Genomic DNA, 14,932 nt, shown 5'->3' on the forward strand with positions numbered 1-14,932 from the left:
TCCTGAAGGTCAACTGCATTTCCAAGAACTGAAGAAATAGGGAATGGACTTCTCTGCATCATCAAGGTTGTTCACCGGTAGTATAATAAGGCTGACTGTTTTGGGCTTAGTGAGAGTACGGTTTCTAAACGTTAAATATACAAAAAGAAAAGGTTTGCACCATTTGTTTCTTACTCAAATATGTTCAGTCGTGATCCTTCGTAGGCATCTTCCCAGACCTTGGTTGGTCCACCGTTCAGAGTAGTTCCCCGAACCAAAACTGTCACGAAGCCAACGATCATGACAATCATTTGAAATGCGTCTGTCCAGACAACAGCTTTTAGTCCTCCCTAAAACAGACAGAAACTGTATACTCTCATCTTCTTTCCTGTTGTAGAAGCGCAGCAAAAGGTAGAAAGACCCCTTGTTTCAGGAGCTCGTGAGCTGTATGGAGAGCATCTAGCAAATCGGGACTTTTCTTAAACTTTCTTTATATTCTTCCATGAAGGTTTGGTTTTTGCAGATCAGAAAATGACACAGCCTAAATTGTTTGTCTACAGCCACATGAGAATATTTGACCTCCAGTTAAATACTTTTTTTTTTTTTTTCCTGTCTCCTTTATATCTATTTGAAGAATATATCATGGTGTGGAACAAAAGCTTAGGGAACACAAGCTGTCCTGTATTGGTAGTTCCCATAGCACGCTGTACACTTCTCAGAGCCCAGCGCTCCACAGTTAGCCTAACACAGAAAAGTAGCTCTAGAAACTCTGCAATTCAGCTTTCTTCCACAGCTACTTTCGTATTGGATCAAATCTGTGCTAGAGCAACATAATAAGTGTTTCCAACAAGGATGGACTGAAATACCGACAAAATTCAGCAGTGATAATGAGAACAGAGATTAGGTAGTGTCCTGAGCCCTGGTGCTCTGCCACTTCCACTGAAATGTTTGGTTTTTTGTGTTTGTGTTTTTTGTGTTTGTTTTTTTTTTTGTAATGCAGAGTCTCGTGTTGCTTCCACTCAGAAGCGAAGCTCTGATGACCTCTTGATCATCCTTTCTAGACTTTATCGCTCCGTTCTTGATCTGGGAGGTACATTTTTCATTGCAGTGTTTTTTCAGTCTATAACTCATAAAAGATAAGAAGAATTATCTTCTCAAAAGATTTAGTATGGCAGGGGCAGGTTATCACCTCCTTATCTGGACTCTGCCTCAAGCTGTCTGGTTTAAACCTTGAGATGTACAGCAGAAGATTTGAGAGGAAACACTTACTATTTTTTTTTTTCCTCCAAATAGACTTACTTGTACCACCAAGTATAAAATAAATTTCTCTCTCTATTCTACTACTTTAAACTTCAGTCACTCGGACTGTATTTAGAGGCCGCCCGTCTGTGATAGCCTGTCATGTATAGAGGATGGTAGAATTAACAATCTGTGTTCCAGCTGTTTGGCTATGCCAGTTACGTACCAGAGTGCAATAGAAAGTGCAGACCATTCCTGTTGCAACCACGGAGCCCCAGAGATCAAATCCAGTCACTGTGAAACCAAAGAAAACCAAATAGTTGGTGAAACGGGGGTAGGTCATCAGTGTGCTAACAGGAAAGTTGTGATCCTTTAGCCTTAGAAGGATGGGAGTAATTATGAATTTTAATCTTTTGTGTCTAGTAGGAGCTTTTCCGGATTGTTCAGATTTCTTAATGCTACCGGGTACAGTTTGGCATTGTTGTTTTCTTGCAAATTGGATTTCACTAACTTTCAAGCGTGCGAAAGTAATACATAAGAAGAATTATTGCACAAAGAAAAACATCATTCCTATGGGACACAGCTTTATAAGCGATGCTTTCCTTCTGTTCTTAGTCCAGAATTTTCTCTTGAGAAATCATGTTCTTCAGAGATTTCCAAAGAATCCTAAGGAAAAAAAAAGGCAAAACACCACAACCCCAAACTAAATTCCATTCCCTGTGACGAGGAACAGTTTAATGCTAAAATGTGCTGCACTAAAACAATTTTGCATGTTGATTTTGTGTGATAAAGTTACTTTATACAAGATGTACAAATTTTAGGTTGGCTTATATTGAAGTCTCTCCCACCCGGCATAGTTTATGAGGGCAAATCTATTTGTAAAGGTTCTCCTATTAGCAAAGTTAGTCTGGCCTAATAATAAATGTGAACTGTTGCATAAAATTCAGTTGAGCTCCAGAGGGAGGAAGCTCGGCACTGTGTAGGAGGTGGGATTGGACAAACTGGATGCAACTCCAATGATGAACAATGAAAAAAATCTCCCAAACTCTTCCTGGTCAATTTAGGTGAAATAGGTAGTTGGACCATGGTGATTCCTTATCCTCTATGGGAGTAAAATTGCTAATCCCATCTGTTATGACGGATGCTGGATTTTAATTAATTAAATTAAAAATAATTAGTGTGTGGACAGCAGCACAGCATTCAGTTCTAGCAACAAGGAATGGAGTTATGCCCATGGGAACCTGAACACAGGAGATGGGGAAGGGGGGAATCAAAGTACAGAATACAGTCTTGGATCGTCAGCTTGTACTGTGAACTTTGTCAGGATGTTGAGAAATTGTTCATCGCTAACCTCTTCGGGTGGTTACAGAGTGCAAAGGAGAGCAGAAGAGCAAACGTGGGGCTGCTGCTAATGTGCAGGAGAGATCTGGGCGGTCAGAAACGCAGTGCTACGAGGTGCAGGCAAAAACCTTCTTTCAGAGCTCTTGAGGAATTTTTTCTTGGCCTTAACTTTATCTGTTTTCCTCAGATCAGTTATTCTGATTGTCTTGTGCTGTGGGTATTTGGGGTACCCATGTAGCTCAGCATGGGAACTCACCTTGGTTGAGTGCCAGTGATGGAGCATAAACCACTATTCCTGTGTAAAGGATCTGAAGGAGAAAAAGTTAATGATAAAAAGACCACATGAACGTGAATGCTCAGAGCAAAGTACCAGATCTAGAGATTCATTTAGATCACCTTGTATTGTGTACGGCTTTCCGTTTCAGCCTTTACAAAATAAAAATCTTTGATTTAATTCTTTTTCTGATGGAAGGTCCATTATCTGTCTTGGCATTACTTATTTCACCCATTGCTAAGATGACTAGATGACAAAAATATCCTAGTCAAATGGAAAGAGGGGCTTTCAGGAAAACACAAACATTGATGCGGAGAGAACTTGGATTGATCTTGCAAATTAAACTTCCCTTGTTTCATTCAGTCCCTTTAACAGTAGCTGACTTGGTGCCCTTCACATGTATGTTCTGACAGAACTGAGGGAGAAACAAAGTCTGAAAGTCAATAAGCATTCAAATCCATTGCTAAAGGTTTTGGAATTAATAAAATGGCATTAACGCAGAAAGTGATGTCTTCCAATATCCCATCAAATCCCATCTTTACATCAAATACGTAACTCATTTAAGCTTTTGAGGTGGGCCCTGCTGGGAGCATCATCGGGCTGGAGCTACCTGGGCATCCCCCAGGAGAATGCCACATGCAACAGCTTTCCTCACCTCAGTGTCACGAATGGGTAACTGGGGGACTAAATGTACCCAGTACAGCTCATCTAGCTTTGCAAGAAAGACAGAATTCACTCATCTGGAAAAAGAAAGGCTTCAAGGGAATATAGGGACACCAAGAATTTGAGAAGCTATGAGACTTCAGCACAACATCCAAGTGTCAAAGACAACAAAAATGGCATTTTTAATCCATTTTAATAGGAAGTTTTAGGTAATTTTAATAGGAAAGCAACTATTGTTTCTCTTTAACATTCACAGTCCAAGTGAAAAAAGAATGCTCATTAAAACATCTCATTGCATGAAATGTGGAGTCTGAGATGAGTCCATCAAAATAAATGTCGAGTGAAATTAGCATAATCAAAGAGTCAACGTTATCTTACCGTCTGCAGGATGTAGATCAGTGTTGCAGCGAGACGGACAACCTTGTTAAATCTTAACTCCAAATACTAGGAAAAAGAGGAATCTCAGTGAATTGCACATGTAGCATCTGTGACACAGCTATTAACCTTCTGTTCCCCCTGTGTAACAGCTTGCTACGCAAGTAAAACTACTGGCAACTGGCACTACTGCTATGAGTAATGAACAGGAGAGCATGATTGTCATTGCACATAGCGATAATTATGTTTTAAGAAATTTTCTTATCAGTAGAATGTACAGGAGATTGTATGTTGGGTCACAGTATTCAATATCTACTTTGTATCAGGAATAACTGGAAAAGCCCAGGGGCTACAAGGAAAAGAAACTTCAACTTTAAATGAAAGTATATTCCAGCTACATGAGGAGGAAACTTGAGGTCATCTCTAGGAGAACTAGCATAGATTGACTCCTGTAGGGACAAAAGCAGTGGTGGAGCAGATGGAGAAGCAGCAACATAGAGGCTTTCACAGTGCTCGAGCTAAGCTGGTGTCCTCATGTGCTCTGTCTCTGTCTAAAGCCAAACCTGCGCATCCTCAACAGGGAGAGACAATTGGTGTTCTTATGGACTTCCAGGTGGACATAGAGGGTCATTCCTAATTATCATACAACTGCAGAAATGAGTAAATCTCTACCCTCAAGAGCCCAGATTTCACGCGTGAGTCACCACCTGGAGTCTCTCTGTAGAGTTGACCAAAAAAAATTAAATCTGCATTACTAACCCTGTGTCAGTCTCCCACACAGCCTCGGGTGGGCTGGGTCTCTCCTTGGGCCATAGTACCATGCGATCCCCAGCAGACACCAGGCACAGGCTGTACAAGTCTCTCTTTTACAAGTCTCTAGGGGTAGTACTTCCAAAGCAGGGGATGTTGGTCTGTTCTTGGAAGTAACAGGCAATAGGACAAGAGGAAACGTCCTCAAGTTGTGCCAGGGAGGTTTAGGATGGATATTAGGAAAAATTTCTTCACCAAAAGGGTTATCAAGCATTGGAACAGGCTGCCCAGGGAAGCAGTTGAGTCGGCATCCATGGAGGTATTTAAAAGACAGGTAGATGTGGCTCTTAGGGACATGGTTTAGTGGTGGACTTGTCAGCGTTAGGTTAATGGTTGGACTCGATGATCTTAAAGGTCTTTTCCAACCTGATTGATTCTATGATTCTTATTAGTTTTTTTCATGTTCATCTTTCTTGTCTCTTGCATAATAAACCCCACACTCTTCTGTACAAATAAACAGCAAATTTGTGTAACTTGACTTGTGTCTGAAAATGATTAATGAAGCCAGCAGAGTTGTCTTTCCAGCATGCTTGAAGGGATTGTCTGACTACAATTACACCTTTGGTGGTTCAGATGAGAGAAGTAATTTATTCTCTGATCTTGCATCAAAACCAGTTACTTGTGGCAATGGGAATAGATGGTAAATTTTATTTTTTTCTGACCTGTCACTGAAATATTTCCAAATACCCAGGCAGAGCTCTTTGACCAGAGACCCTCCCTGGGATTGGGCTTAGAGAACACGAGCAGCTTTCCTGTTACCGGGAAGCTCCTCGTCCACTAATCCCGGCTTTCCTCATCCGATTCTTGCATAGTTGAAACTGCCCACAACGGGAGCAGCCAAATTTGCAGCAGTTGATTAAAGTGACAAAAAGGCTATTCCCAAATACTCAAAAGCTGTCCTGTGGGTGTGCAGGTGACAAGGGATGCACACTGTGCTCCTAGCAATGACATCACATTATTTTAAATTTAAATTTATTTTAAATTTTTATTTTAAAAATTATTTATTTTAATTTTTTTTTATTTTATAATGATTTATTTTAAATTTTTTCTACTGCTGAACTGTTGTATGAAGAAAACAATGTGGGCCAAGAGGAATGCCAGGCAAAAGCTCTAAAAACTCGAGGGTCTTTCATTTCATTTCCTAGAGAATCCCTGAATTCATTCTCTGGCCCTGACTTCTTTTGGTTTTTTTGAGAGAGACCAGTTATCTTCTTCCTCTCTATCCCTTCCTCCCCCCTCACCTTTTTAGATGTCAAATAGTCCGCATTTATAGTAAATTGGACCAACTTGCCAGATCCAGACCAAGTTTGAATTGGACACTATTGAATTTTGTTCTGAAAGTCCGTCTTTAATACCCACTCTCTAAACCAGAACGGAATAGTTACTTATAAGATCAAAAGCATTTGGATACACTTAAAATATTTCCCAGCTGTAACTTAATTTGGTGCTGATGTGTAAACCCTTATCCTCTCTTTGCTATATATGCATAACAGGAGCTCTGAACCTTAATTTGTGCTTTTAACTTGCGTAATATATATAAGTAGTTTGAATTAATGCAACCAGCTACTAAAAATAATTAACGTATCAATACACTTCTGTACAACACTGCAGAAAATCTTCTGTCAGATTTTTCTCTAGGAATATCTATATACATGATACTGACTTTTATGTTAAAATAGTGTCCTTTTTCATTATTTTTACTTACCTCGTAAGTGCTTGTAATGCCAGATCTGTAAAATACAGGTAGAAATAGTTCGGCGGTAAAAATGATGACAAGAGCATATGAAAGAAAGAAAAGCACGAAGGATGCCCCATAACGATAAACTTCGGAAGGTGTCCCCAGAACAGTGACTGCTGACATGAAACTTGATGTGAGAGAGAAAGCTATTGGTCCGCATGTCATCTGCTTACCACCCACCAAAAATTCCTTTGAAGTTTTCTTTTTCCTCTCTTTAACTGCAAAAAAGACTCCAATACTAGCACATACTAAAAACAGTGCTGCAAAAACAAGGTAGTCCCAAGCCACAAATTTTTTGACTTCTGGAGCTACAAAGTTTGACATAGCACCGGTTGGACAAGTCTCTGATTCTGGTTCTCTATAGCTGTTGCTCTGAACAGATTAACTCAGCTGACGGCAAAGTTGAAGCTTATCTGTAGCTCATCAATGACAAATAATAAACAGAAAGGCTATTCAGCTTGGAGACCACCTTTTTTTTTTTTTATCCAGTTCACCTCTAAGGAGAAAAAAAAAAAGTAGTGAAGGATGAGTTAGGAAGGTGCTGAGTGCACTTAGACCCTGGTGCTGCTGATGCTGCAGGCTGGAGCGGGGGACTTAGCTGTGAAATCTGTAGTACCACCCCTTTTTATCTGTGAGGTTTTAATTTAAGGTTAAACATTAGCCTGACACATTGACTTGATCTGTCTCTTTTCTAACTTCTCAGCGTTTTTAAATAATAAAATGAGAGCAATAAAGAAATAAATAAAAGAGAGCGAAATGCAGGAAAGCTCAGTGTACGCGCCTGTGACCCCACCAGTGAGTTTGTTGTCAGAGGAGCAATTCCCTCGTATGGTTAAAACCTAAACTTGAACATCAGCGCTGGGGTTCAGAATTGTCCTTTGACGTTCTAAGTGTGCTCCTTGGTAGACCCTTTGGAAGTTTAGGTTGCCCTAAAGCCTTTCATAGCTAAAAGTAGCTGTGGTGCTTTCCCCCCACCCGCTGTATCCCAGCCTTGGGGTGTTCAGGAGCCCAGGGGATGTCCAGAAGAGCAGAAGCGTGGTTTGTGGTACGCTGTTTGAGGATGACTTTCGGTTAGCAACTCATCTTCACTGACTCCTACTAACAGCAGTTTTACTTAGAGCTTATTCGGGTTTATGTGAGACGTGGCTTATTTTATTTATCCGCGTTCAACTCGGTCAGACCTGCAGGACCAGAGGGACAAAGAGAAGCTGATTACAAAACAGCAATGCTTGTCTTAACTATATCTTTGCATAATTTGTTGATTTCAATTAATTAGGTTTTCCTTGTGGTGGTGTGTTTTGGTTTTTTTTTTCAAAAAAAAAAAAAAAGTGAATATTCATTTCATCTCAATCTATGCCATGACAATACATTTTCCAAAGAAGCAGTCCATGACTTGTCATCTGAAGGATTAACTTGTACAGAGAGGTGGTGTGTGTCATCACAGCCCTGAAGGAAGGGTGGAGGCTACGTTTTGGAGAGAAATGCAGTAACCTGGGGTAGCCTTTAATAGAAAAAAGTATTTTTCTTCAGCCGTGTCTTGGCTGGGGACGGATCCCCACTTCTCCTTAAGTCATCAGCAAATGGAGATGGTTTTGCTGTGTCAGTTGTACCCATCAAATTAGTGAGTATCCAGACCTGAAGCCTTACTTGTTCCCATCCATCTGCTAAGGAGAAAGAGGAATACATGTACAGCAACCTTCATTGCTTAGCGTGGAGTCAAACAAAATCCAGGACAGCCTATGGCTGGAAACGATTTCTTCTGTCTGCATGTGCAGTAGAGATTGTGAAATTTTTGTGGTTGATTTTGGTGAGACCAAGCGTTAAAGGGGGAGTTGAAAGGCCTATTACTGCTGCAGAATGTGAATTAAAAAAATAAAATAATAAAAAAAAAAAGCAAAGATACCTCTTAAAAGGCACCACTTCATTTATAGCTGAAATACTTTTAGTTTAAAAAGTGTGAAGTGCGCGTTTGTGAGGTATGATCCAGCGCTCTGTGAAAACCAAGATGTCAATTAAAGGCAAATCAGTTGCCGCAGCACTTGTTTGTGTGCTGTAACCTGTGGGTACTGCGATGGAGGGACCAGGTGAGAGAGCAATAAACCATCTTGCATTACTGTGGGTCAGTGAAAGTGAGCTGTCATAGGTAAACGCTCTGTAAATTCTCATCCAACTGCCTCGCAGTCATTTATTTATCCAAGTATACCCCCATTGCTGGTTAATATTTCTCTTTTGTACAGAACAAATGTCTTAAGGTGTGTCCACTCTCAAAAAAAGCAGCGGCTTTAACTTGTGAGGCATTCCTCTGCTTTGGGGTGGGTTTTTTTGATTCCCCCCTCAACCATGTAAGAACACGGGTGTTTTCTGCGGGTTTTAATTCATACCTACAGAGTCTGATTAATAAATGTCTCTGGCAATGCTACAAACCATGACCTTACATCGGGGAGGTTCTAGGGTCAACCATCAGCCCAGGCTGGCAGAAGACTAATTTAATGGGGTATAAATGCCACCCGTAGGGCTAACCAGGCAAACCATGTGTGTGCTTTTTCCCCACAAACCACAGCTGATGGCTGGCTCAGTCACCACTACACCAAGTGAATTCAAAAAAAGCTGCAAAGAAATGAACTTGAGGGTATTTCCTCTCAAACTTGAGCCACTGAACTGCACCATGTGAGTCAGACTGCATCAGTCTTACTCGCACTGCTGAGAAGGGCGGAGCACTGTTTGTGGGGCCTGGGATAAAAATAAAATACATAAATAAATAAAAAATATCTTTTAAAAAATCATCTGGGTCAGAAGGTTTTGGTACTGGTTATGTTACCAGAGAAAGTCTCAGTGGAAGATCCCTGTAACATCCATTCTAGGAAATGTAAGTGTAGTGTAATATATTATTATTGGCTTGAACAGATTTTTTTAAATGGTCTGTTTGCCATCAGCAAGCACTGCTAATTAGCAGCTGGGCTAACGGCGTTCTCACACAGTGACGAATAACGCTGCCTGTCAGCTCACGTGGGCTCAGTGCATAGTAATTTGGGTTGGATTCCAGGAAGCTTTTCCAAACAGTAAAATTCCTATTGGCATAAATGTCGGCCTACAGAGACTTTTTTTTATTATTATTCTTTTTAAATTATGAATGGTCTTTTTAACAGAAAACTATTTTTGGATGGTAGTATTTTACACAGAAAGTAGGAAAAACCTAATGGGATAATAAACTGGAAATCAAGTTAGATATATAAATTCTTATATTATGCTGTAGCCCTCTGGTAGTTTTCCAGCATAGCTCGATGGTGGTGTCCAGGATAGTTGTTTTAGCTAGATCTTACATAGTCTCTACTTCAGTCATATGCATTTCACCTCTATAATGTCATGATTAAAAATACTTCAACTAATGGAAAAGTTATTGCCTCCTTATTATTGAAGAATTTCAAGTTTTATATTTAAAATACAATGCAGAATCCATTCTTTAAGATGGAGTATTATCATACACTATCAAAAACTCACCTCAAGTACAGTTGACCCTTTGTTATATGAGCTTTTCTCATCTCTGTCTTTAAGACGTCCTCCCTTGGGCTTCTCTTTTTTCCAAGGGGAGGGGAGTTTAAAAGAAGAAAAAAAAAAAAAAAGAAAAGGAAAAAAAAAAAAAAAGGCACAAAAGCCTGCCCAGCACTTTGGGAGCTCAGTACCACTGGTACCACTGGGCACTCAGTGGTCTGCACACAAGCTGGTGCACGTGCACAACCTGCTGCACCAGTATTTGAGTATATTTCTTGGTGGTGTTATGAGTCTTGTGTATAATTCTTATTCTTTGGTATAATTCTTATTTCTATAGCAGCTCCAAAAGATCTGTTTTTTACAGTCAAATATTGGTAGCTGTACTTGCATCTGCACTGCTCTGGAAATAGCATTTTTTCCTTCTAACTGTACCTTTTTTTTTTTTTTTCTTAACATGAGAGCTTTCCCTTTGGAGTAAATTCCAGTTTCAGATGACAGAAGTCATCCCTTTCTGAGAGCAGACTAGCATCACATAGTCTGATGCTCGATGATCAGACCATGAATATTTCCACTGGCTTCAGCTGAGATAGTCTGTTGAATATTTTTGTCATGAGTGACAGATCTAGGACCTGACCCTTGATCACAGACTGATCATTAGTACTGAGAAGAAGTAAAAATGAGTTTTGATTTCCTAAATTTCCTAATTTTTCCTAAAAAAAATTTTAGCTTTTGCACTCATTTTGGTGCTTCAGTTTAATATTTGAGTCTGAGACTTGCCCATTATTATAAACATAAGAGTCATTCTGGAAGATAATATTAAATCGTGCATAAAACTGGATATCGATTTGTTGGTGCCGCCCTAAATGCTTAGATCTATACATATAAAATACACCTGATTTAACTTACAAAATTAAGGTCTCCTTATAGAATCATATAATCGTTTTGGTTGGAAAAGACCTTTAAGATCATGAAGTCCAACCATTATAACCTACCACTGCGAAGTCCACCACTAAACCATATCCCTGAGCGCCACATCTACACGTCTTTTAAATACCTCCAGGGATGGTAACTCAACCCCTTCCCCGGGCAGCCTGGTCCAATGCTTGACAACTGTTTCGGTGAAGAAATTTTTCTTAATATCCAATATATCCTCATTGTGGGTACATACTTTGTATAGTATCCCTAAGGAGCAACAGCCTCCCTTAATAGCATTATAAAAATAAGTATTGCGTATATTTCTCTAAGCAAATCTTTTCTAACATATAGATCAGAAAGTTCCCATATTTAGTACATGCTGGTTTTCACTAAAAAGTATTAAAACTGCAGCTGTCAAGTAAATACCTGTGCAGTACTGAAGTATTTGAAAAATATTTTTTCCTCCTGGTAATGCAGATAACAGAATCAAGCCTGGAAATAAACTGGTTTGCTACGTAGTAGATGTGTTTTACTGTACACTGATATTGAATTATTTTTCAGCGTTGTTCTCGATCTTTTTCAATGCAGCGCTGTGAAAAAATCGTAGAAATAGGCACTGGAAGATTTTAGTCATCTTTAACTAGGTGGCTGAAAAAGAAATAGTAACTAGTCTGTTGAGAAAAAGTAAATTTCTGGAGCACAAAATACACTGGAAATCCAAGATGTATGCAGAAGTCTCTCTTAAACTTACAGGTCACTATCTTTCCTTGGCGGTGAACTTTGTCTTCTCTTAAGGGGCTTCTCTTTAATGATTACTCTTTCCTCAGAAAGACATGCTCGGTTATCTATACAAAGATCATTATAGCCCAGTAACGCGGGGGACTGGAGGTATTGCTTATAGTTTCAAAACAGATTATTCCCCGGGGACACGGAGTCCTCCCTGCGGGATCGCTCTTCCCTGGCAGCTCCGGGTCGTGGCAGGGTACCCGGCAGGGACTGCCGCCGGTGGTGGAGTCTCATCCCACCCATCCAGTTTATTTTGCAGCTTGGGATGCAGAGTTTGCAGAGTTCTTTGTCATCTCGGCTGCACACGTTGCGGAGTGCTTGCAAACCCGGCTGCACGCTTGGTGAGCGCCGCCGTTTGGGCCCTACGGAGGGGGATTTTTATTGCATACCTGCTTAAGGAGAAAAAAAATGCCCGGTTAGCACTGAGAACTGGATTCTCTTTTACAAAGACAGCGAGCTGGGGAGCTGCATGAGAAGAAAGCACTGATCTGGAACACTGGACTTGCAATAATCATATTCTCAAAAAAAAACCCCAAACCTAACAGCTTAAAAATCATGTCAGTTATTTACCCATCTAACTGGTAGTGCAGTGGAAGAGGGTCCCTCTCTACTGTGTAGCTGCAGTTTCCCAAGAACCAGAGGCCTCCTCGCAGCTCCTCCACGGGGCCGCACCAGCCACCTGGCACATGGGGCAGCAGCGTGGCTTCGTTCCTTCAGCTCCCTTTCTTTTTTGTAGGGGGCAAAATACTACCCAGGGTAATGATTCATTTTCATGGAATCATAAGTTGGAAGGGACCTTGAGGATCATCAAGTTCCAACCCCCCTGCCCTGGGCAGGGACACCTCCCACCAGCCCAGGTTGCTCAAAGCCCCATCCAGCCTGGCCTTGAACACCTCCAGGGATGGGGCAACCTGGGCCAGTGCCTCACCACCCTCAGAGTGAAAAATTTCTTCCTAATGTCTAGCCTAAATCTCCCCTCTTCCAGTTTGAAGCCATTTCCCCTCGTCCTATCACTACATGCCCTTGTAAAAAGTCCCTCCCCAGCTCTCCTGTAGGCCCCCTTGAGGGACTGGAAGGAGCTGTAAGTTCTCCCTGGACTCTTCTCTTCTCCAGCCTGAACAACCCCAACTCTCTCAGCATGTCCTCATAGGACAGGTTCTCCAGCCCTCTGATCATCTTTATGGCCTTCCTCTGGACCTGCTCCAACAGGTCCATGTCTTTTCTGCGTCCTTTTCCTATGTCTTTCCATTTTCCAGGAATGGCACAGATATGATCTAGAAAGATATTTTCTTTTTTTTATCCAAATATCACTCAAAATAAATGATCGGATATTCAAGTCAAGACCATAAGCTGTGTAGCCCGCTGCAAAAAGGTTTTGTGTATTTTTCTGCGAAGAGAATGGCTTCTCCTGAACTGGGTAACTACTCAGATATTTCTTATTGTCATTGCACTCCCCAAATTATGAGCCCTTCTTTTTTTTCTTCTTCTTCTTTTTCCTAGCTTAAAATAAATTAAAATAATAAAAGATAAAGAGCTGGTCATAGTTAAAATAATCCAGCAAATTTTTTAAATAAATGAATAAAAAAATTGCCTGGAAGTATCCAATACATTTCTCTTGAAAGGCTCGGGTGGAAGAGCTGGCCTGCTCTAGACTTGCCTCCGATGTGCGTGTGGTGGGGCAGGGGGTAGGGAGGAAAGGAGACAGGCTGTGGCTTTTCTGTAGGTCTTTGCCCTGATGGACCTTCTTTCCTGTCTTGCATCTGAGGGCCTAAAGCTTTTGCCACTTTGCTAAAATCTCTTAATTAGTTTAAATGCAGGTTACATGAGCTTTTGTATGGACCTTTATTTGGGCTATCTTTAAGGCTGTAGAAAGCGGCTCTTCTTATACTTCCCTGAAGGGCCAAAAAGCAGAGATGGGGGTGGAAACTTCTGGAGGGTACCAAGAAATATGACATAAAGTGAGCATTAGGAATTGGAGAAAATATATTTGGCTTAACAGAAAACAGACTTTGCCTCTCGACAGTAGAGAGCAGGGGGTTCACGTACAGTGCCACGTTAGCCTGCTTTCGTAAGAGCCGAGCATGTGCTCCGCACCTCATGTGAAGCTGAACGTGTGATGTGCTGCCACAGTAACTGCTTTGAAACCGGGCAAAGGGACGTCATAACAGCATGAATAGCAGTAAAAAAGTCTCTGGAATTTGCTTATGTGAACAATTACTGCTACATCTGTTTGTTCTTTTTGATAAATTGCTCAGCTTTTTATGTGCTATTGACTCCAGTGTAGCAGGGACGCTTTTATTTTACTTGTTTTGGGAAACGAGAGATGTAACTTGGGGATAACTTAAGGAAACGTGTGCCCTGCTTATCTGGGGGCAGGGGGTGCAGACGGGGCAAGCAGGTTGCATTTTGGAGGCAGACTCAAGGGAGAGTCTCTAGAACAGGTCTCACAAGGGCTCCGGCTCGCAGCAGGACCAGGTGGTCTCAGAGAAGCCAGAGAAATATCTCAGGGTTGCCACAACTATCACGGACCAGAGTGAACGAAACGACACCTCAGCTCGAGCCACACATCAACAGCCCTTTTTATTTCCTTTAAAAGTCTATGAATAGCAGCTCCCCGCTCAGAAGCGAGCATCTCCCTGATGCTCAAAGGAAGCGCTGGCAGGGTACCGGGGCTGTGCCCACCGCCCATGGGTGCTCGCCCAGCCTGCAGGCACCGCCGCGTGGCCTCGGCAGGGGTTTGCTTGGGACCCCCAAGCAGTGGGGGTGTAGGCTGGGATCACGCGCTACATGAAAAAAAAAAAATTCTAATTTAAAATAAAGTCCGTTACAGAAAAAATTAGGGTTCCGTTCTGGGTTTGCTGAGCTGCTGCTAACTTCCCTGCTTGATGCCCGCTGAAGTTTTTCTCTCACGGGTAATGGAAAAAGGAGGGAAATTGTGTTGGTGCCTAAGTGGCAGCTTAAATCACGGAGGTTTTGCTTCATCGTGTATTGCCAATAAAGTTTCTTATACGCTGGCAAGCATCCCAAATATCACATTGTGTGCAACTGTGTCTGTGTCTTATTATATAAACCGTAATTGCCTCGTGGCTACCTGGTTCCCCTCCTTCCATTCTGTGCCTGTGTGCGTGCACACATGTGCACATATATATGTATAAAAAGTATATACGTATGTTTGTGAATTAGAGGGGCCATGGAGATTTGGTGTGTGTTTCCTCTTCCATTCATCATGTTGGTTTTATTTTGGATCTTTTTTTTTTTTTTTTCTCTTGTGTCTCAAAATACTTTGGGGTGGTTCTCAGTGTAAGCTGCAGGGAGTGGGATGT

At 41.3% G+C, this 14,932-nt stretch overlaps 1 protein-coding gene across 1 annotated transcript in view; it reads right to left on the reverse strand.

Moving 5' to 3' along the window:
- The window catches only part of SLC5A12 (solute carrier family 5 (sodium/monocarboxylate cotransporter), member 12), a 15,587-nt gene extending 8,844 nt beyond the window's left edge, over positions 1 to 6,743 (reverse strand). The window contains exons 1-5 of the mRNA XM_009886308.1: positions 6,387 to 6,743; positions 3,875 to 3,940; positions 2,816 to 2,867; positions 1,445 to 1,512; positions 175 to 329 (exon numbers count right to left, since the gene is read on the reverse strand). Coding sequence (XP_009884610.1) covers positions 175 to 329; positions 1,445 to 1,512; positions 2,816 to 2,867; positions 3,875 to 3,940; positions 6,387 to 6,743 — 698 coding nt within the window. The remainder of the gene's footprint in view (positions 1 to 174; positions 330 to 1,444; positions 1,513 to 2,815; positions 2,868 to 3,874; positions 3,941 to 6,386) is intronic.
- Positions 6,744 to 14,932: the final 8,189 nt, after the last annotated feature.

The sequence above is a fragment of the Charadrius vociferus genome, unplaced genomic scaffold, assembly GCF_000708025.1.
Source record: "Charadrius vociferus isolate BGI_N301 unplaced genomic scaffold, ASM70802v2 scaffold115, whole genome shotgun sequence".
Taxonomy (NCBI): Eukaryota; Metazoa; Chordata; class Aves; order Charadriiformes; family Charadriidae; genus Charadrius; species Charadrius vociferus.